The sequence below is a fragment of the Bubalus kerabau genome, chromosome 13 (assembly GCF_029407905.1).
Source record: "Bubalus kerabau isolate K-KA32 ecotype Philippines breed swamp buffalo chromosome 13, PCC_UOA_SB_1v2, whole genome shotgun sequence".
Taxonomy (NCBI): domain Eukaryota; kingdom Metazoa; phylum Chordata; class Mammalia; order Artiodactyla; family Bovidae; genus Bubalus; species Bubalus kerabau.
Window position 1 is genome coordinate 26552460 of NC_073636.1, and position 23804 is coordinate 26576263.

The window sequence follows — 23804 nt, forward strand, 5'->3', positions numbered from 1 at the left end:
GCAAGAATCCCACTTAAAATTGGAGTGTAATTGCTTTACAATGTTGTGTTAGTTTCTACTGTACATCAGCGTGAATCAGCTATAGGTATACACATATATCCTCCCCTCACTCTTGAGCCTCCCTCCCACCTCCCCTCCACCGTCTCACCCCTCTAAGGTCATCACAGAGCACTGAGCTGAGTTCCCTGTGCTATACTGTAGCTTCTCACTAGTAGTGAATTCATGTCAGTGCCACTCTGCCAATTCATTCCGCTCCATTTCTCTTATTATTTTTTGTACTTACTTTAATAACTAGGAACACTCCCAATTATCTTTTTGGAACAAATGTAGATATCCTTAACTCTCTCAAGATTCCTTTCTTATGTATGTCGTATAGTAACTTCAGGAGGTCCAGTTTAAATCTCAGTTTAGCATCTAGGAAATTATCGTTTTGTATTTCCTACAAAAGAAAGGATTAGATGAGTCTCTTGGAGAGGGAAGTGGCAACCCACTCCAGTATTCTTGCCTGGAGAATCCTATGGACTGAGGAGCCTGGCAGGCTACAGTCCACGGGGGCGCAAGAGTCGAACATGACTTAGCAACTAAACCACCACCAGGTGAGTCTCTAATGTTCTTCCTGATGCTGACATTATTATTTCCATATCACAGCTCACTTTGCTCTCATGTCCGTTTCAATCTCTATTCCTTATATGATAACTGTTTTTCAACCAGTGCTCACTAAAGGAAATTGACAGTCTATTGACATTGACAGCCTATCATGGACAGTAAGGCTTCTGGAATTCTGAAAAGAATAGATGGCCTCTTGAGACTTGAGAATGGCCTCTCTCCCTATGAGTCTTAGGGTCCTCTTTTATATGCTACAGTTTGCTTATGTAATTATTTTTTTTTTATTTTTAACTAATTATCTTCTCCTTGAAGTGAGGGTCTTACATTGAATCCCCAGCTCTTAGCACAATGACTGACACATGGTGGGTGCTTAATGCTTAGTAGTTGATAAATGAATGAATGAAAATGTCAGCTGCAGAATTGGAAGCAGCTTCCCACAGTTCCCTCCACACCTAACACATTCCTATTCCCCTGACTTGTTGCATGTCCTCAAGTGTCTGAAACACATGACACCATGGTCCACAAGAGGCTGATCGTGGGACAAAAACACAACATTATTGGGTTGGCCAAAAAGTTCATTCTAGTTTTTCCATATGACGTTACGAAACTTTTTGCCAATCCAATAAATAACACAGAATCATAAAGCAAGAAGATTCCTTCCATTCAGGTTCTCTTTCTATCCTTCTGATTATTTCCAGGAGAAAAATTAGTTTGGAAATAATAGGTCTTTAACACCTGCCTAGCAGTTGCTAATTTTCCTTTACAACAAAGAGCAGATCAAACTTCAGGCTTAGAGACTCCCGTTACAATACGACCTAGATGAAATCTATTCTTTTTATTTCACTGTATTCATTTTCATCATTACATTCTATGTGTGGATTATCTATCAGTTCTTCCTGTAAAGTGGCAATGTAAAATTTTCTTTAAAATATTTTAAATAGAAGAAATTTAAAGAAAATATTAGCTGGTACACAGATACAGGCAGGAATCTTGAGAGTGGTATGCAGATAATTGGGATTTGGTAAACTAGATCACTTCATCCTTCTTTTGTTTATTTTAAAGACTATAATTCAAACTGTTTTCTCTCTGTGTGTCTCTAGAAGGCATTGCAGTGAAGGATTACCTACTGAAGGCTTAAATCGAGTGGAAACTATTTCTAATTTAATGAGCTGAATTATTCTTATCCTGTCTGAACCATATGGGTTTATATTATACTGTTTTTTCCATATTGTTTAAATGGAACTGATTCCAATATTGTTTAAGGCTGTAAACTGAAGAGTCAGCATGCCAGAGGAATGAGAGCAACCCGAGGGAAGTGACTGACTGAGCCAGCTTTCTGTCCCCCATCCTTAGTGCTGCATCTTGCCCATGTTATATGCATTCACACATTTGTTAAGTGAATGAATGGGTGGATGGTTATAATGAATGGAGCTGCAGGGATGTCTCTGGTAGATAACTCTTATAGGCAAGCAACACATGGTCCTCAAGAAAGGGATTCAAAGATTTTATATTAATAGTAACATGATCGAGAGCAAAGACATAAATCTTTACAAATCCAAATTTGAATTTCAGTTCTGCCATTAATTATTTATACAGCCAAGAGTAAATGACTTTAACATCTGAGAATTACTTCTCACCCCGCCTGTAGAGTTGTTGTACATCTTAAACATGATAGAAATATATGTAAATATGTCACGTAGGGGGTTTTGGTTGCAAACCACAGACACTGACTATAGCTAAATTAAGCAAAAAGGGAATTCATTGGAATGATATGGGGAAGGCCACAGACTGAAGAGAAAGCTGAGGATCCAGGTTTGGGCAGACCCGACCCAAGGTGGCTTGAGGGATAAAGGTAGCCTGAGCTAAGGGATAACATCCCTTGAATGCCATATTCTCATTTTCATAAGAACTTCATTTTTTATTTCAAATTTATGAAAAGTAAATCTCACCTCTCTAAGGCTGAAAATTCCAAGGCAGTTATCAGTACTGATAAATAAAATGATTATTCTAGTCTCTTGAGAATAGGATAAACAGGAAAGACCTGAGTTCTTGTTTTATTTCAGCCATTTCCCTCAGGGCTTAGTAAAATTTTTGAATATTTCTTTTCCTGTATCCTGATCTCTTACTGATCAATGGCAGTGTTTACAGAATTCCAGTAGCTCTGAAAACTTGAAGAAAATATGAAAAAGGAATAGGATCTCATCTGTCACTAGAAATGATACTATTATCCTGGAACTTAAGGATCTCATCACTTTTATTAAATTTCCCCCTTTTGCTTTAGGGGTCTCTTCCCACATTTGAGAGCCATACAGACAAAGACTACCATGCCAATGCAAAGGAAAGTCACAAGTCTTTTATTTCTTAATAGTGCAGTATAGAAGTGGAGCAAGTTAGAGGAGGGAAGTGAAAGTGGTCCACTCCTTCAGGGAGGAGTTGTTTTATCACTGACATTGTTTAGAATTACCACCATAAGGTGGTGATAAAAAGCAGAACAACTTTGACTTATTATTATTGCCTAAAAGTCTATACAGAAATTGTTACCTGCGCCCAGGACAGACATTCCCACCACCCCACCTCACTGGCAGGCTGTTCATGCAATGCACTTTATTTGAACCTGAAACTGTTTCTTTTCAGAAAAAGAAAGAAAGGGACAGATTTTATCTATCTCTAGGCTCAGGAAAGTCAAGTATATGTTCAAAAGGAAAAATGAGGAACTATTTTAAATGAAAGGGAATGGAGAGAGATTAAGAAACTCAATGCCAGAAGAACAATTTTCCTATTCCCTACAATATGGTTTCTGAAAACAAATTGCCTTTTCCTTTTTCTAAGGCTAATCAAGAAAAAACAAAACTTTTTTTGTTTGTAGTATATATAAAACGAACATTTAAGCAAGCTGCAAGAAAACCTTCTTCTGGCTCTGACATGGAGATTTTCATTTCATGCATTATTCAGGACTACCCATTCTGGATCAGTGCAATTCATAGCAGTTTTCTCTACTATGCTTATTAGCACCAAATATGTACGCTTTGTGGGAAAGGATAGATAGATAGATAGCTACTTTTGTTTCCTATTAAACATTTTTACTGAAGTGTAGTTGATTTAGAGTGTTGTTTTCATTTCTGCTGTACAGGAAAGTGATTCAGTTATACATCTATGCATTCTTTTTTATATTCTTCTCCATTATGGTTTATCACAGGATGTTGAATATAGTTCTCTGTGCTATACAGTGGGACCTTGTTGTTTTATCCATTCCATATATATAGCTTATGTCTGCAAACCCCAACCTCCCACTCCGTCCCTTCCCCTAGTAAATTTTGAAAAGTGGCTGGAAGATATTTATATTTATTTATTTTGGGTATTCTTACAAGGAAACTTTAAATTTTTTAAAGCGCAAAAGGTAGAAAATCTTTTTATACATTTCCCCAGTGACTGATGATGTTGAGTTTATTTTTGGGTGTTTATTGGTCATTTATTTATCTCTTTAGAAATATGTCCATATTTTAATTGGGCTTTTGCGTTTTGGTGTTATATGAGTTTTTATAAATTCTAGATCTGAGGCTCTTATCAGATAAATTATTTGAAAATATTTTCTCCAAATCTGTGGATTTTCTTTTTTTACTTTCTTGATAGTGTGCTTTGGTTCACGTATTTTTCTTTTTTATTTCTATGAAGCTCAGTTTATCTGTTTTTTCTTTTGTACATATGCCTTGGTATGATATTTAAGAAACCATTGCCTAATCTCAGGTCAGAAAGATCTATACCTCTGGTTCCTTCTAAGCATTTTATAGTTTTAGTTCTTACATTTGAGTCTTTGATTCATTTGGAATTAATTTTTGTATATTATGTGAGATAGAGGTCTAAATTAATTCTTTTGCACTTGGATATATACTTGTCCTAAGGACCATTTGTTAAAAAAATTTCTTTTCTTTTTTTTGGTGGCACTGAGCAGCTTGTGGGGTATAGTTCAATCCAGGGATTGAACCCAGGATCATGGCAGTAAAAACACCAAGTCCTAACCCCTGGACAGCTAGGGAGCTCCCTTTTTTATATTTTTGTTTTTAAAGATTATTTTTTTCTTTATTGAATAATATTGGCACTGTTGTCAAAAAACCAGTTGACTGAAGATGTAGAGATTTATTTCTGGATGATCAGTTTTATTCTGTTGTTCTGTATGTCTGTCATTATGCTTGTATCACACTGCTTTGTTAAATTGACTTAAACCTATAGATCAATTTAGGGAATATTGCCATCTTAGCAGTATTAGATCTTCCAGCCCATGAACACACTTTCCATCTCTTTAGATCTTTTAAAATTTCTTTCAGTGATGTTGTATAGATTACATCTTTTACCTTCTTGGTTAAATTTACTCCTAGGTGTTTTTTGATGCTATGGTAAGTGAAACTCTTTAGTCAGTTTCATTTTCAAGTTGCTCATTGCTTATATATAAAAATAAAACTGATTTTTAAATGTTGAACTTATATCTTACAACTTTGCTGAATTTGGTGTTTCGTTCAGATTATGTGTGTGTGTGTGTTCTTTAGAGTTTTCTATATATGAGATTGTGTCATCTACTAATAGATACAGCTTTACTTCTCCCATCCCAATATGGATTCATTTTATTTCTTTTTTTCTTGACAAATTACTCATACTAGAACTTCTGGTACAATGATGAATAGAAGTGGTGAAAACAGACATTTTTGCCTTTTTCCTGAGAGCAGAAGAAATAATCTGCAGATTCCTTCTAGCTCTATCAAATATTTGACTTGTAACAGTCTTATAACTCTTTCTTCTCCCTTATCCTATCTACTTACAATCAGGTCAAAAGAAAGGAAGGTTACTATGAGATACGAGAGCTAAAGCAGGTAATTGGAATTGATAAAATTACCTATATTGGGGAAGCTGAGTTGTGGGTTTCCTTCTTATAATAGCAGTAACTTAAAATAGTCACCACAGTCTTACTGAACTTCATGTCTCATAAATGTTAAAGTCTATTTTTGCCTAGGTGATACTGATCCTTTTAAATATATCCAGTGATTAAAAAGTAGCATATGTTACTTCTGAAAATGAAATTTTGAGAAATTGATGAAAAGCTTGATAAACATGAGGGCTTATGACCACTTAAAGCAAACTGAGAAGTAGTGACTTCAGCCTTTTTTGTGTTATTTACTATCAAGGCTCTTTTGCCAAGAATTGAGTGGCTTTATATTTATAAAAGAAAATAATCACCTCCTATCTTTCATCAGAAGCATTTATTTTCCGGAATTTCTAAGAAAGCAGTAAAATTAATAGAAATTCAAATCTAATGGAGAACTTTAAGACTTTAGGATTATTCCAATTAAGTTAGTAGAAGCTTGTATGGCTTGATTATGTACATATTCATTTCCTTGTAGTAAACAAAAAAGATGTGGTTGAATCAGAAACGCAAATATTCTGAAAGTGGAAAACTTTCTGATACTAGAGGTTTTAAATTTTGTTGTCAGTGTCAAATTGTATCTGACAGGTTAGAGCAGTCAGCCCATTGGAAAGACAGGTGCACCAGACTTAAGCCTTTGGGGAAAAAATTATTTAGAGCAGCAGCTCTCAAACTATACCCTTCATCAGAATTTATTTAAAGGGCTTGTTAAAATACAGGTTTCTGGGCCATAACCCCCAGTGTTTCTGACATAGTAGATCTGGGGGACCCAAGAATTTGCATTTTTAACAAGTTTTGGGATGATGTTAATGCTACTGGTTTGGGAACCACTGGCCTAGAGCAAGTGGCATCTCAATTGAACCTTGAAGGAATATGTACGAATTGGCTAAATTAGGTATTTGTATTGATGAGGGGAGAGGGAGGGGAAGTACAGGAAAAGAAGGGCAAAGGTTCAGATAGAGGACACCGCATGTTGTTCAGAGACCTGGAGGAAGGCAAGAATGGTGAGCGATGAACCTGCTGAAGCAAGGAGGGACCAATTTTTAAAGGCCTTTTACCACCCTAAGGTAGCTGGATTTGGGTGGAGAAGCACAGGACTGTAAATAGAGAGAAACAGGATCAGAAGTGCAGTTAGGAATGTCGCTGTGGCTTTAATGTACAGTGTGGCCTGATGGTGGAAGAGAACAGTAAGGATACTGGTTAGGAAGCTACTAGAGGAAATAGGTTGATGACCAGGAGCTGTACAGTGGCAGTGAAAATGGAGAAAAATAGAAAGATTTGAAAGATATTCTAAGTGTTTAAGAGGTAAAAATTAAATTATTTAAAAAAAAATTTTTTTATGGCTGTGGCAGTTCTTAGTTGTGGCACGTGGACTCTTCATTGCTGTGCACTCAGTTCAGTTCAGTTCAGTCACTCAGTCGTGTCCAACTCTTTGCGACCCCATGAATCGCACCACACCAGGCCTGCCTGTCCATCACCAACACCCGGAGTTCACTCAAACTCATGTCCATTGAGTCAGTGATGCCATCCAGCCATCTCATCCTCTGTCGTCCCCTTCTCCTCCTGCCCCCAATCCCTCCCAGCATCAGAGTCTTTTCCAATGAGTCAACTCTTCGCATGAGGTGGCCAAAGTACTGGAGTTTCAGCTTCAGCATCAGTCCTTCTGATGAACATCCAGGACTGATCTCCTTCAGAATGGACTGGTTGGATCTCCTTGCAACCCAAGGGACTCTCAAGAGTCTTCTCCAACACCACACTTCAAAGCATCAATTCTTCGGCGCTCAGCTTTCTTCACAGTCCAACTCTCACATCCATACATGACCACTGGAAAAACCATAGCCTTGACTAGATGGACCTTTGTTGGCAAAGTAATGTCTCTGCTTTTTAATATGTTATCTAGGTTGGTCATAACTTTCCTTCCAAGGAGTAAGCATCTTTTCATTTCATGGCTGCAGTCACCATCTGCAGTGATCTTGGAGCCCAAAAAAATAAAGTCTGACACTGTTTCCACTGTTTCCCCATCTATTTCCCATGAAGTGATGGGACCAGATGCCATGATCTTAGTTTTCTGAATGTTGAGCTTTAAGCCAACTTTTCACTCTCCTCTTTCACTTTCATCAAGAGGCTTTTTAGTTCTTCTTCACTTTCTGCCATAGACTCTGATGCTGGGAGGGATTGGGGGCAGGAGGAGAAGGGGACGACAGAGGATGAGATGGCCGGATGGCATCACTGACTCGATGGGCACTAGTTGTGCACAACTAGGCTTCTCTCTAGGTGCCCTGGTTCAGTAGTTGAGGCATGCAGGTTTAGTTGCCTGGCTAGAGATTGAACCCAAGTCTCCTGCACTGCCTGGCGGATTCTTAATCATTGGACCTCTAGGGAAGTACTCAGATATTCTTAATTATGCATTTGCTATTTGGAACATAGATGGGGGAAAAGTATCAAAGTTCCTCCCTAGGTTTCTGCTTTGAATACTTATCTGGTACTGGTCATTCAGACAGGTAACACATGAGCAGTGGATTAGAGGAGACAGGAATTGAGAGAGTGATGATTTTATTTTGGGACCTGTTGATGTCCAATGGGTCACTGATTCTACAGATCTTGAGCTCAGGAGAGTGATCTCAATAAACCAAAGTTACAGATTTGAGACTCACCAACAGGTACATAACTGAAGCAGAGTCGTGGTTGGAATTTCCCAGGTATAACATGTAGAACAAAAACAAGATGACAACATTTAGGAGATCCTTGAGGAGAAGTCTTTTTTAAAAGGAAGACTGAGGCAGAGGACTCTGTGCTGGAAACTAAAAAATTGCTGACAGAGGAGTAGGATGAAAACCAAGAGAATATGACATAATAGAAGCAATCAATTAGAGGGGCTTTCTTCATGGTCCAGTGGTTAAGACTCCACCTTCCAATGCAGGGAGTGAAGGGTTCAATCCCTGGTGGGGGAGCTAAGATTCCTTGTACCTTGCTGCAAAAAAACAAAAAAACCATAGAAGCAATATTGTAACAAATTCAATAAAGACTCAAAAAAGTATCCACCTCAAAAAAAAAACTAAAGAACAAACTAGCAATTAGATATTTGAAGAAGATAATCATATAACCTAAATATAAGCCCTTATAGTAATTTTATGAGCTCAGACAAGAAGTGTGTGGAAAGTGAAAAAGTAGAGGTAGACATATGCTGCTGCTGCTGCTGCTAAGTCGCTTCAGTCATGTCCGACTCTGTGCAACCCCATAGATGGCAGCCCACCAGGCTCCCCCATCCCTGGGATTCTCCAGGCAAGAACACTGGAGTGGGTTGCCATTTCCTTCTCCAAGTGGAAGTGAAGTCACTCAGTCGTGTCCAACCCTCAGCGACCCCATGGACTGCAGCCTTCCATGCTCTTCCGTCCATGGGATTTTCCAGGCAAGAGTACAGGAGTGGGGTGCCATTGCCTTCTCCTAGAGGTAGACATATAGTGACAGCCAATTCCTGGATTGCCATAGTTTTTTATTATTTCAACATGATTTCTTTATTTATTATGTATGTAAATTCTTATTTATGAATTTATCTACTATTAACGAGAACTGAATATATACTTTAAATATGCCATTTTGTATTAAATTTTGGAGATTTTTTTGTAGTCCTCATATATATTACTGTGTTCATTGAGAATAGTGAAACCTTCTCAACAGATGATAGCTTAAAGATTTATCTATAAAAAAATAGTACGAAAAGTAATCTGTGTAAGTTTAATGGTTGCACTTTTTCTACAGCTGTATTTCATATAAGTGCATGTCTAAGGATTTCACATTTAGAACTTGGTTTCTAGGCGGTGAACGCATGTAGACTAACAAAAGCTCATTTTTTTTAAAGATGTAGCAAAATTTTCTCATTTTATTTTAAGGCCGTCCTAGAAAAATATATCTTATTCCATTTTACAAAAACCAATATCCTGAAATGCTTAGACTGCAGTGCAGAGTTGTGTTACTGTATTTTCTAGTGTTTGAAAGTCAGTAAAATTGATAACAGGAGGCTCATGAGGGCTTGGCTTTGGTTTTTCCCTCTCTGGAAATGAGATTTGGGGACCTGACAATCTTGAATTCTCAGACTCAATGATAAACACCCATGGAAAACATGAAAATGTCTCATAATTTGGAAGGTAGTTTCTTGACTAAAAGATTACTCTACTGGGATCATATAGACTTCCTCTGCAAATAACAAGCTCATCTGGTTAAGAAGTAGTATATTTTAAAGATAGTTATTTTAAAAATTCACTCTTTGCTCTCTTTGAGCAAATATGTGAAAATCTTCAAGTAACAGAAAAGTTAATGACTTTCCACATCTTGGCCATAGAAAGAAAATATAAATCATAACTGTTTTTCTCTTAAGCAGTGGTTCTCAACCCAGTGAAAACCCCTCGAAGTAACTTGAAAAATCCCTAGGAGTTCCTCTGGGTTAAAGAAAACTTCCCCTCTTGCCAAACATTTCCGTCCACTGTCCCTCAAAGACAACATTTCTCTGGTTTGGACTTTGTTATGTTTTTCCCTTCAGTTAGAATATCCCCTTATATCTTTTCTACTTTCCTCCATTTCTGTCAATTGATATCCGTCAAGGCCCAGACCAACTACCACCTCCCCTCTTTATCTAACTTTAAATGGAGTAAAATCTATAAAATACTGAATCACTGTGAAACTGTTAGTTTCACACCTGAGACTAATATCACAAATCAACTATACTTCAAAAAAAAGGATGAACAGTGGGTTTAATTTGGCAACAAGTACAAGTGATTCTTAACAGGCAGCACTTCAACTACCTGGAGCAGAAGTGTTTGAGGCCTATAGAGGGAGGCAATGCGTTCGCTACCAGTGCGAGTGTGTTTCACCCAGGGAATGGAGAATAACTGCTTATCTGGTGAACTACAGCTCTTCCTTGACTTACAGTAGAATTATATCCAGATAAATCCATTGTAGATTGAGAGTATCGTTAAGTTGTGAGCGCATCTAACATACCTAACATCATAGTTTAACCCAGTCTACCTTAACTGTGCTCAGAACACTTACAGTAGCCTCCGCTTCGGCCACATCATCTAACGCAAGGTCTGTTTCATAATAAAATGCTGAATAGCTCATATCATTTATTGAATACTGTACTGAAAGTGAAAAGCAAAATTATTGAATGAGTACAGAATGGTTGTAAGTGGATCAGTGGTTTAACCTTGTGATCCCGTGGCTGTCTCGGAGCTGAGGCATCAGGAGAGAGTATCGTACCACGTACCATTAGCCCAGTTAAAGATCGAAATTCAGGTTCAAAGTACAGTTTCTACTGAATGCTTATCAATTTGTGCCATCATAAAATCAAAATATCACTAAGTCGAACTGTTTTAAATTGGGGACTGTCTGTAGTTAAACGATGAGTAAAGTGATCTTTTGAATTCTTATTTTATACTAAAACCTTTCTGATGTTGTTCCACATTAAAATTGAGGATAAGTATTTTATTCAGAATTAAATAAATTCACACTGTGTGTTAGCTGAAGGACAGTGGAGTTAAAGATATGGGTTAAAGTGACAGTTGCTCGGTCATGTCCGATTCTTTGTGACCCCCTGTGCTATAGCCCATCAGGCTCCTCTGTCCATGAATTCCCCAGGCAAGAATACTGGAGTGGGTTGCCATTTCCTTCTCCAGGGGATCTTCCCAACGACCCAGGGATCAAACCCAGGTCTTCTGCATTGCAGACAGATTCTTTACTGTCTGAGCCACCAGAAAACCTGGAAATATGGATAGGGGGAGGATAAATATGAACATGCTAGAAAATAACTTTCTTTACTGGATATAAGGGGGAAGAGCTATCAAAGCCCTGCATTGAGAGAAAAGATAGTAAAAAACATCTAGATTATTTCAGGTGTATAAGTTTCATTTCTGGATTTATAATGATTTTTATGAATAATTCATAAGAACATTTCATTTAATATGTTGAAAGAATGAGATGGAAGAGGAAGCAGAAAAGCTGAAAAGATGAATTAATTTAGAAATTGATTATGGATACCCTTAGAGTACCATAAACCATTATGGTAGTTTATGTCAAGTCACAACTTTGTGACCTAAGATATCAGAATGAGAGTAGGGAGTTAAAATCAGCTAAGAATATTCTGGAGATGATATTAAAGAAAGGATAGCTGGAAAGATCCCTATAGTAAGGTTGAATTTTGTCTTCACATCATTTTTAGAGATGAAACAGTTCTTAGATACCATGTAATCCAGTAGTTCTCAACGCCGGCTATGCATTTGAGTCATATATACACCAAAAAAATGAATGTAGTTCTTGTAGGTCATATCCCAATCTTCTTCTTTAATGCAATAGTCTTATTGAGGGGTATTTAAATAGTCCTCTTATTGTTTTTGTTTTTGTACTCATAATTATTTTTCATTATGTGATACAATGATGACAAAGGGAGGCTACAAAAAATTATTTTCAAAAAATACCTTTTATAACATTCTACTATAAAGAATAACTCATTTAAGGAAGTTTTTGACTTAGTATAATGTAAAATCCAACTACCAACTTTCAGGACTATCTTTTGATCCCTTAGAAACCCAGTTTGAGCAGTGTTTCCCTATGGATCTTTCTAAGGTCCTGAGAATTTTCCTTGAAATATTAAGACATCCTCAAAAGAATTCCATCCTACACAAATCTATTGACTCACTGACCTCTAACACAGGATATGTGTTCTGCTATTGGAAGATAAAATAGAAAGAAATTCAGTAAAAATAACAAGTGACACTTTTTTTTTTTTTTTTTTTTTTTTAGTGTTAAAATTCTGCCTAAGTAAGTTTGGGTAGATTTAGATTTCACCAAGAAAAACCAGATATTTTAGAGTTTTACTTCCTGGGTGTTAGGTTTGCCTTCACATTTTGATGTCTTGCTCTCCCAGGGTTTTGAAGGTGTTTCTTTCACGAACAGCCCAGAGGATTCCATACATGACTGGTGGACGTGTCATGAGGATGCTGGCGGTAATACTCCTGGTAGTGTTCTGGTTTCTCGTTGGCTGGACATCATCTGTTTGCCAGAATTTGGAGAGGCAGATTTCACTCATTGGCCAAGGGCAAACGTCAGATCACCTCATCTTCAGTATGTGCCTCGTCGAGCGCTGGGATTACATGACAGCAGCCGGTACGTGGTCACTCGGTTTGTGCGGTTGTCTTCTGTTTGCCCGCTAGCATGACAACGGACTTCCTCAGAAGCCTTGCCAAACCCTTTCACAAACTCTAGAGGAATTTTACCCATTTGGTTTTGGTAAAACAATACTATGAAACGGACAATAATGATATGTGGAACGCAAACTTTTTCTGGGAGTTCCCATTATTTTTCAGAGGTATGCAGCTTTGTTCAGAAAATGTCCTTCTTTGTGCAAGAAGGAGAAACACAGTAAGTAAAGGCAGCTTCTTTATACACAGACTTTCTGCTTTCCATCCTATCAATGTGTCCCCATTTGGCTAACAGTATCGATTCTTTTGACTTATTTATTTTGGGAGAAAAAAGGAAATGTGCTGGTATTTTTAATATTGTTTGGGTCCTGTGATATATCAGACTTGATCTCTATAGAGTGCTCTGAACAAAATTTCTAATTTATCTTTCCTTTAAAGATAATTTATTGGAAATTCTCTGGATTTCTGGTATTATACAAACACAGAACCTTGCTACTTGTGGGGAGTAAGTTATGTGACTGAGAAACTGGAGAACTTAGAAGAAGCCCATGATGAGTTGGGCCAAAAGCACAGATTATTTTTCTGGTACCTCAGTTTTTTGAAAAATGAGAAAGAGAAAATTCCATAGGAATTTTTCTGTTGTTAATATTGGGCTATTTTTATACTAAGCCTGCAAAGATACAAAAACATTTTATTATTTTGTTGTCATTCCCCTCAGTCAACCAGGGACAAATCTTAACTTTCTTTGGCAGATGTCAAAAATAAAAACATGAATTTAATTCCCATTATCTATCTCCCACATATTGGCAGTTGTTTGTGAAATGTTCACATTTAGTATTTTGCTAGAAGCTCATAAAATGTGTACATTGTTTACAATTTGAATGGAATAATATTTTTCTGAGAGGGTATTTTAGGACTCATATAAGCCTGGTATCTGTAGTAATAAAGCAATGTGGGTACATAAAGGGAATGGTTATAGCACTATAATAATATATAAAGTCAGTCATCATTATTTTGATCAATAGCAATGAAAATATCTGTAGTTCCATATCAGTAGATATCAATATCAGTATTAGAAGATAAAGCATGGGTAGGAAGCAGTTCTGATTCTGACTTTCATTTGAATGTGAAAATTAAACAAATTTTGTAGATATAAAATTTCTACTTAATACAAACCTGTAACACTAATTTACATTCTTCAATCCAAGTTGACCAAACTAAAAAAAATCGCTTCCCAATATTACTATGAAGAAAAGCACATTACATTTCTTTTATGTTTTACAAAGAATACGATATTCAAAATACATAATGAGGCGTCATTAGGTTGGCAATGAAGAAGCAGAATAAAGCCCAAGAATTTGCTCTGTAACAGGTTCCCAGGTGATGCTTCTGCTTTTGGGTGTGAGACCACACTTTGAGAAGTACTGCTGTATGTCCTTCTCGATTCTAATGATGCCAACTCCAAAATCCCTGAATTTGGGTTGTCTGTGTGGGGCGGGTGTGGGTGTGTGTGTCTTCTAAAAGCAACCTAGATTGAACTTACTGATTCATCACATCACTTTCTGATTCTCCAAATTCCTTTAACAGATTTTCAAGACTCACAGTAAACTTAAGCAGCATTATTAATCCAGCATTATTTACAATGTATTTTAACATTACCCTCTTTTCCAGTTAGGCATTTCCTTCATGTTTCACACAGTTCCTACCCACCTCCACCACTCTCCCTATCAAAGGAAATGTTCTTTCTACCTCTTTGTAATATTCTAAATATTACCCATGCCTCAAAAAACTTCTCTTTTATAAAGATTCTCCTAGGTTCTAGTCCAAATGGTTGTCTTCCTTCATTGAACTACCACTGTACCAAGAGACTTTACCACCTAATTTTGGTTTCGATTCTCACTTATCTTTATAACCCAATAGTAAACTACCTGATGAGAGGAATAAGTCTCTTATATATTTTATATGTACCATAAGGTCTTCAGTACTAGAGACATTATAGGTATTTAGTGGATCTTGTTTATTATAGAAAATTCTTATATATAAAGAAAGTTTATGTAAAATGAACTACAGGTTACTGTCAGTTCTGTATTCATATTTATTTCTACATAGAGATCACAAATGTGACCTTCTTTAGGGTGCAAAATACTTTAAAGTAAAAGACTAATGATAAGGTATAGAGATCAAGAGGTAAGAGGAAGTTAAATGTTTGGTGATAATATTTTTATCTTTTAGTGATTATTTTTGTCCTACTGAATAATTTACTGAACTACTCATAAACTACTGAAACACCTTAGTTTCAAAATTACACTTTTCTTGCAGTGACACAGTTCTCTGAAGAAAACTCAACACACGTGATTTAACAACAGGAACAAATATTTTAAATTAAGACTATCTTGAAAACTCAAGAGACATGTGGTTGCTGTAAAATTCTTTTTCCACACTACCCTACAGTGGTTGCATTTATTTCTCTTTTGGCATGTAGCATTAGATATTCCGTATTTAACCCCTCTTAATGTTTGCTAATGTGTGCCTCTTTGCAGTTCTCTTTATATATTTCTATAAATAGCATGTTTACCATTAGATTTTTATATCTAAGCTGTTATTCAAGAATAAATTAATGTATCTTCAGTCTGCCAGAAAGAAGCATGTACTGAAAGCTAAATTATTCCCCATTTCCTAAGCAGAAATAATTCTGTGCAGGGAAAGGATGGAGATAGGCTTTACCTTGAAGCTGTTGTGAGAAATCTGTGTCAAGAAGCTGTGTATACTTATATTAGTGTCAGGAGTCAATTTCAAAAAAACCCCAAAAAAGTGGTGTTAATATATTGATAAACATGGATCAGTTTTACCTGTCTGAAACTATCCGGTTTGTTTGTTTTTTTTAATACAAATTAAAGAATCATTTGAGTGTGATACTAGTTTTTCCACTGAAGTAGAACTCTAGTTAGAAATATGAGTCATAAATTTAAGGAATGGGTCCTTCCTACCTCTTGCTCACTCCAAAACTGCCCATGTAGGTGATTTTCCTACCACAGGTGTTTCAGAGGAGGAATCAGGTATAGAAAACTACTGGGAAGAAACTTGATTCTCCTCTTGCCTTGTATATTTTAAACACAAAGGCAGACAATGTGTTCAGTAATTCAATTAGTTGTACGCCAGTGTTTAGAAGAGACTGAGAAGAATACAGTAACACCTACTGAGTTATATAGGGAAATTCTAGAATAGCAATTGTTTCTCAGGATTTAAATACTTAATTCTCCTAGAAGATTAAGCTATATTGTGACAGGTGAAATATGGCACAAGCACCCTTTAATGAGTACTAGGGAAAATAGATTAGACTTCCTTTCCATCTGACTTAGATTAATGTTCATGATTTAGGTTCATTTACATGCATCTTTTTTTATTCTAATGTACCGTATGCCTTAATCCTGCTGCATCATTTGTTACAATTTTTTAAATGTATTTTTAATTTTCAGTCAAAGCAATGAAAGCTTGACTGCATTGACAGGCTTGAGCTATGTCATGAGAAACTTCACACATACTTGTTTTTGGGGTGGGGGGAGGGTTGTTTTTTTTTATGTTGTTTTATTTATTTTTAAGTTTTTTAATTTTATACTGCACTTTATTGAATCATAATCTGCAAACTTGTAATATATTTAAACATAATGACTTGATATATGATACATTGTGAAATGATTCCCCCAGTCAAGTTAATTAACATATTCATCAACTCACATAGTTTCCTGGGGGAGGTGTGTGTGTATGTGTAAGAATGCTTAAAATCCATTCTCTTAGCAAATTTCAAGTATAGTTACTGTGCTGTACATTAGATCCTCAAAATGTATCCATCTTTTAACAACATCTGTAGCCTTTGACCAATCTCTCCTTATCCCCACAACTTCAGCCCCTGTCAATCACCATTGTACTGTTTCTATGTGTGTGATGTGGTTTTGTTTTGTTGCATTGTGTTTAGATTCTATATATGATACAGACATACTTTTTGAAGGTCTTTTTCATAGTTTCTTGAATGAGTGAAGTAGAGATTATTTTCTTTGTTTATCTACATATTACCTCTTCTGAACAATGTTTTATTTCTTTGAAGAGTAGTTGTGATGCTGAAGGGCTGAGAGAAAGGATAAATTAATTTTGTTCCTTCATTTTATCCTTGCTGCTGCTACTGCTAAGTTGCTTCAGTCGTGTCCGACTCTGTGCGACCCCAGAGACGGCAGCCCACCAGGCTCCCCCGTCCCTGGGATTCTCCAGGCAAGAACACTGGAGTGGGTTGCCATTTCCTTCTCCAATGCATGAAAGTGAAAAGTGAAAGTGAAGTCACTCAGTCGTGTCCGACTCTTAGCGACCCCATGGACTGTAGCCTACCAGGCTCCTCCGTCCATGGGATTTTCCAGGCAAGAATACTGGAGTGGGGTGCCATTGCCTTCTCAGTCCTTTTATCCTTACAATGCCATTTTTCTTTTTAGAAGTGAAGACATTTTGGGATGGGGTCTTGGGGCAGTGCCTAAAAGACATGGAGCAGGAGTAATTAAGATATCTGTAGGAATCATAGCTTCTAAGGAGCTTCAGCTCCCCCGTGGAACCGTTGGATTCTAAAGGGTGAAAAATTAAGATGGGGAAAAAAGGTTTTGTTGCTTCAGTAGATAGCCTATAGATTAACTCTGTTGTCAAAAGATTTTGGCAGCTCTTTTACTCGTACTAAGATGACTATCATAGTTTAAAAACAAGCTGCTAACCCATATGGACTGCAAATTCCAGCCTGTTTTACCCCCATTCCACTCCGATGTCTGCAGTAACTGTGGCGAACAGAGCCTTCTTCTGAGGTTTAAGTATGGAGGAATAGGAAGGCTTGTGAGTTTTCCTGTTTGAGCTCACTGAGACCCATTCCCCACAGTAGTCAAAACCAATGTCTATGCCTCTAGTAATAGAGCAAAAGAAAGTCTCCATCGAAGGATATAATTAGAGAACACTGGTCAGGAGAACCAGGAGACCTGGGATCCAGACTCTGTTCATGGTGAGTCAGCAGGGGTGGAGCCAGGTTCTCAGTGGGCGTGTCCATGGGAGTGTCCTACGGCTCAGCTCTGCCAATGCCTTCCTTACTGCTCCCAGGAGCTGAGAAGGGGCAGGCATTCCCGTCGGCAGAGTCCTAGTTGTAAACTCCCAGCAACATCCATCTTCTCCATGCTTCTTAGATGAACACACTGATTTTATGACGAACAGAATTCCTGCAACTCACCAACCACCCACTTCACGGCCACATCCACACTCTCAAAAATGTACCCCCAAGGCCACGTGATCTCACAAAGTCAATCCTCCCTTTAAAATTCTACCAGAAGTATCCTTTTCATTGTTTTCACCACTGTAAATCTCATACCTATCTTAATTTAAATCAAAGAAAAGACAAATAAGCCTCCAGAATATAAAGGTTTCTGTCTGCAGCCAAACCGTGGAATGCTGAAATTTGAGTTGTTTTCAAGCATTTTTTAGTTGTTTGACTTAATGATAACTTCTGTGCAGTCTACCATATTATTAGAATAAAATGGAGTAAGTTTACTTTGTAAATTTTCTAAGTGGATAGGATTTAGAGAAAAACAGAAGACGACATTAAAAGAAACACTTGGAAAAGGAAAGCTAAATGTTTCATTTATATATTTAGTTGTGCCATGTAAAAATAATTTTTAAATGTGCTAAGAAGCATAAGGGCTCCCCTGGTGGCTCAGAGGGTAAAGAATCTGTCTGCAGTGTGGGAGACCTGGGTTCAATCCAGGTTCAATCCTGGGTTCAAGGTTGGGGATATCTGCTAGAGGAGAGCATGGCAACCCACTTCAGTATTCTTGCCTGGAGAATCCCCATGGACAGAGGAACCTGGTGGGCTACAATCCTGGGGTCACAAAGAGTCAGACACAACTGAGTGAAGAAGCACACAAGAAGCATAGAACATTGTTAATACAAAATGCCTTTGCAGCATGGCAAAGCAGAAGATCACAGCTTGAGAGTCATTTGTACTTTGAGGTTGCTTTTCTCCAGCCCTTGTGGGTGTTCTAAGATCACCAACCTGGGACATCTTCAGTGTCAAAAAACTAATATTATTTCTCACTCCTTTGCTTGACCCAGGCCTCTGGAAAGATAACTTGAAATTACTTTCATTATGGTGTATTAATTTTTTAAAGGCTATTGTAGTTAACTTTTAAATGAAATGTTATTCCTTATAGATTAAAAATGGAATACCTCAGTTTTCTGAAAGCCCTATTTGAATATTTAAATATAAATACAATTCCCTTTTTAAGTATACCCATGCCTCCCATCAATCGTTTGCCACCAGAAATTATTTTCTAAAGCAGAAGCAAAACATATATTTCAACCCCCATGAAACAGCACTGCAAAAATTGGTAACATCTGCATATTTTCTTTACTGATTGCAATGTTAGTCTGAAGTTAATTATATGAAACTGACTTTTTTTCCCTCAGCACAACTTTTATAAATCACATTTAGTTTAATTGGTACTTTGAATAATAAATTGTTTTTCTGCTGGGGCATATTGTTTGATATTGCTAATGAAATTATTTTAATGTTCATCTTAGCTGTTTGGAGGAATCTTATTTTGTCTTATATTTTTAAATGTAATTCTCCATTGTAGCACACTAATTAATTTGATAACTACTTTCCTTTAAAAAAAAAAAGTGTTCAGTATAAAATTATATAAAAACACTGCTATAAGTGGCCAGGAGATAATGTTTTCATAATTCAGCTTTATGTGGATCCTTCAACTATAGCACATTTTTGCGCTAGTATTATTTAATAATATTTTGTATTCATCATTCTTGAGTGTCAAGTACCACACACTTAGTGGCCCATCAATAAGTATCATTTGCCTTTATTAATCATAATGCCAGTATGATCTTTAAATTGTGTATATAGATGTTAGATGGATCTAGACATCCATCAGTGTTAAGTGGAGTGGCAAGGTAACAGAAAGCCTATATCTCTTAAATACATGAAACTGATATCATTTATATTCATTCATTTCAACAAATATTTATTAAATCTTATCTGATGCTGGGAGGGATTGAGGGCAGGAGGAGAAGGGGACAACAGAGGAGGAGATGGCTGGATGGCATCACTGACTTGATGGACATGAGTCTGAGTGAACTCCGGGAGTTGGTGATGGATAGCGAGGCCTGGCGTGCTGCAATTCATGGGGTCGCAAAGAGTCAGACACGACTGAGCGACTGAACTGAACTGAACTGATTCATGTGTGATCAGTATCCTTGCTATCATCTTTGTGGGCAAAGGTAGAAAAAATAATTGAAAGACTTAGTTCTTGTCCTGATAAATATCATCACAGTCAGGGCTCAAGACTCCATAAACAGTTTTCTCCCAGTTATATATTGTGTGGCAAGTTATTCTCTGAGTTGTCTGGTATAGATAGTTAAAAACTGTAAGAGATTAGAGAAAGGAAACTTCAGTGTAAGTTAGAATCATGGCTGGGGACCTAGGGATGGAGGTGGGACCTGAATCGAACATCGAAAGATTGGTTAATATTTGGAAGTGTGGATGAGAGGAGATTTTGTGTGTTAGTAATAGCATAAACAAAGACTCAGAAGCAAGAATCTTTGGAGTGTTCAGAGGACAGTGAATCTTCCTGGGTCAGCTCAGAGTTCATGTTGGGGAACTCTGGGAGTTCATGTTGGTTGTATGACATGAGGTCATAGAGGGCCAAGCACTTATAAAATAATAATGAACTGCTGAAGATTTCTAAATGAAGATACAAGCAGTTCCTCACAAGACCTCACCTAAGGGTCAGAGACTAGACAGGAAATCAAGGTCTAAGAACTACAAGAGCACAGAAGAATAGGCCAAGCAATGGGGCAGCCAACAGGAAGCCCTGGGGGGTAAGAAAGTCTTGAAACTTTCTGACAAGAAAGTTATCAAAGTCTTGAAACATGTCTGCCCTGGCAGGAACCCCTGTAGTCTTCCTTTGGGAACAGAAATTAATTCCACAGTCCTAAGTAGGTATGAATGGATCTTCTAAGGGAAATATTAATACGAATCAGTGAACCCAAATGGAGATCTGGACAAATCCTGATATGATCAAAGTGGAGTTTTAGAATAATGAACTTGTCGCTGTTATAGAGAATGAATTAATATAGGGTCAATCCAGGTTTAGATGGGCAGTTGATAAATAAGGAGTAAACTTATAGGAACTTAGGCAAAGATTGTAATTGTGGGCATTGAGAGAAGTGATACATACAAAAAATAAGTCTAGATAGAAATGTATCAGTGAAAGGTGGCTCTGAGATTTCAAACCTAAGTGAAGAGGCAATAGTAATACCATGGACAGAAGTACAAGCCTTAGGGAAGGAAGCTTTCCATGAAGATCTTTTCCGAATCCAGTAAGCTTGGCTAGGAAGAACATTCACAGACATGGCCAGTGGCCAACATACAGAATAATCAAGACCTCCACTCTCATATCATGGAGATCTTTGAGTGAGGTTTATTTTCTCTTTGGCTTTTGACCATATCAGAGTTTTTGAATAACTCTTGAAAAATGTGTTTACTTAGGGCTTATTGTTTAAATACTGGTAGAAATATGCTGAAACTTTAGCAGGTAAAACACCTGGGCATATGGAACTGGAAATCAGTATTTCAGTATGCAAGTAGATTACCTCTAGGTAACGCATTTTGTGAAATGTTTTTGCTAACTAGAACTTTCTTTTTGTTAATCAGGTATTATTGTCCCATGAGGTCACGTCACTAAGACAGAGAAAATGCATGGTAACAGTTACTTGGTCAGAATAGGTTAAAGTAACAATGTTCAGTTTTAAAAAAATAGTCAAAAGAGGGACTTCCCTGATGGGTCAGTGGTGAAGAGTCTTGCCCTTGCCTGGCAGTGTAGAGACATGGATTCAATCCCTGGTCCGGGAAGATCCCACATGCCGTGGAGCAGCTAAGCTCCTGAGCCACAGCTACTGAACCTGTGCTCTAGATCCCACGCACCACAACTACTGAAGCCCACACACCCTGGAGCCCGTGCTCCACAACTAGAGAAGCTACCAAATGAGAAGTCCAGGCATCACAATGAAGAATAGCCCCTGCTCACCACAATTAGAGACAGTCTGAGCATAGCAACAAAGACCCAGCACAGCCAAAAAAAATTTTTTTAATTTCAGAAAGTCAAAGGAGATGTTTAACAAAAAGAACTAATTATTTAACATTTGCTTTTATTTATTTATCTGACATCATCCCTATCAGAAACTGTTAAGTGCTTTCTGTCCATTATTTGATTTCATTAGCAAATAGCCCGGAGAAGGCAATGGCACCCCACTCCAGTACTCTTGCCTGGAAAATCCATGGACAGAGGAGCCTGGTAGGCTACAGTCCATGGGGTCCCGAAGAGTCGGACATGACTGAGCAACTTCACTTTCACTTTTCACTTTCATGCATTGGAGAAGGAAATAGCAACCCATACCAGTGTTCTTGCCTGGAGAATCCTAGGGACGGGGAAGCCTGGTGGGCTGCCGTCCATTGGGTCACACAGAGTTGGTCACGACTGAAGCGACTTAGCAGCAGCAGCAGCAGCAAATAGCCCCATGAAATATATACTTTTATTATCTTCATTTTCCAGAGAAGGAAACTGTGACCAGAGGGTTAACTCGCATCAGGTAATGCAAAGTTAATTAGGGATCCAGCCAGAATTCCCCATCGGGTCTAGCATGATTCTGAAGCCCCATCCTTAACTGCCACACTATATTGTCTCTTCTGGCTTGAGCAAGCAAACAAGGTGATGGTGAATTTCACTAAAACTTTGGCATATACCCACCAAAGATTAGATGTCTGTCAGGAGTGAAAACCATGATGGTTCACTTATAAAATATGCCACTGCATGTTTAGCAACCAATTTTCTCACAGTTCGGGCAATGGAGGTCTTTGAACCAGACTCAGTGCATTAAGAACTGAAATATCTCGAAGCTGCATGTAAATACATTATAAGCCTTTTGCTACCTTGATGACTTTATTGTGATTCAGAGGCTCTGTGAACATCTTAAACTTACGTTCGGGATGTGGAAAATTATTTTGCACGTTTTAGGAAAAAGCTATTGATTCTCAAAAAAATCTGAGATACCACTGTTTAAAAAACATTTAATTAAAAAAATAAAATATACCTATGAAAAATCCTCTATACACTGAATAAAAATTAAAAATAAACATGGCCTATGTATTCATATGTGAATGACATTTTTGTATGCATCTATTTTTGTGTGTTTCTATCATAGACACAAAATGCCTGCTAAAGTGCTTAAATTTTACTTCTTCCTTCACTTATAAACTAACAGCGAATTGTGTGTTTTCTGTTCTTCTCACAGCTGAATTTTTATTCCTCCTGTGGGGTGTTTATCTCTGCTATGCAGTGCGGACGGTCCCTTCAGCATTTCATGAGCCGCGCTATATGGCCGTTGCAGTTCATAATGAGCTCATTATCTCCGCTATATTCCATACAATTAGGCAAGTGATCTGTAGAGTCACAAAATAACTGTTTTATTTTTCTGATGTGTTGCAGTTTAATTTAAACAGCAAAACTGGGTGAGATACATAATGGAAAGATTTAGGAAGGATAGTGTTTTGTACATTGACTATTTCTTTGTCACAGAAATGACAAATGAATATAGTTTTTTTTTTTAAACTCTGCTGCTCTTAGTTCCTTCTGATGAGCTGTTTATTGCCTTCATTTATTTGAAAGGGAACTCACTGTTATTGTATTATGTTAAACCACTTCTGGGGTTGTCATTGGGTACTGTTTATAGTCTGTCACACTTTTTGTTCTGAAGCCATGAAGCAATACATACATACATTATAAAATAGATACAGATAAATCATCTATGATTTCACTCGTGTTTATTATGTTAGTTTATACTTTCAAAATCCTAACACTCAGATAACTTACATATGTGAAATAGGTTGAATTCAAAAGCAAAATCCATTCCAAGTTGATGGTTGGATTTTTGTGTGCAGTTGGATTTTTTTCATCCTCACACTCTTTGTATGGTAAGAATATATGGCCTGGCCCTCTGTTTCTTGTTATTCC

General features: G+C 37.3%; 1 protein-coding gene across 1 annotated transcript in view; it reads left to right on the forward strand.

Annotated features, from left to right (window-relative positions):
* GPR158 (G protein-coupled receptor 158) overlaps window positions 1–23804 on the forward strand; it is a 308597-nt gene that overhangs the window by 270550 nt on the left and 14243 nt on the right. Inside the window, exons 7-8 of the mRNA XM_055543835.1 lie at window positions 12435–12673; window positions 23086–23224. Coding sequence (XP_055399810.1) covers window positions 12435–12673; window positions 23086–23224 — 378 coding nt within the window. The remainder of the gene's footprint in view (window positions 1–12434; window positions 12674–23085; window positions 23225–23804) is intronic.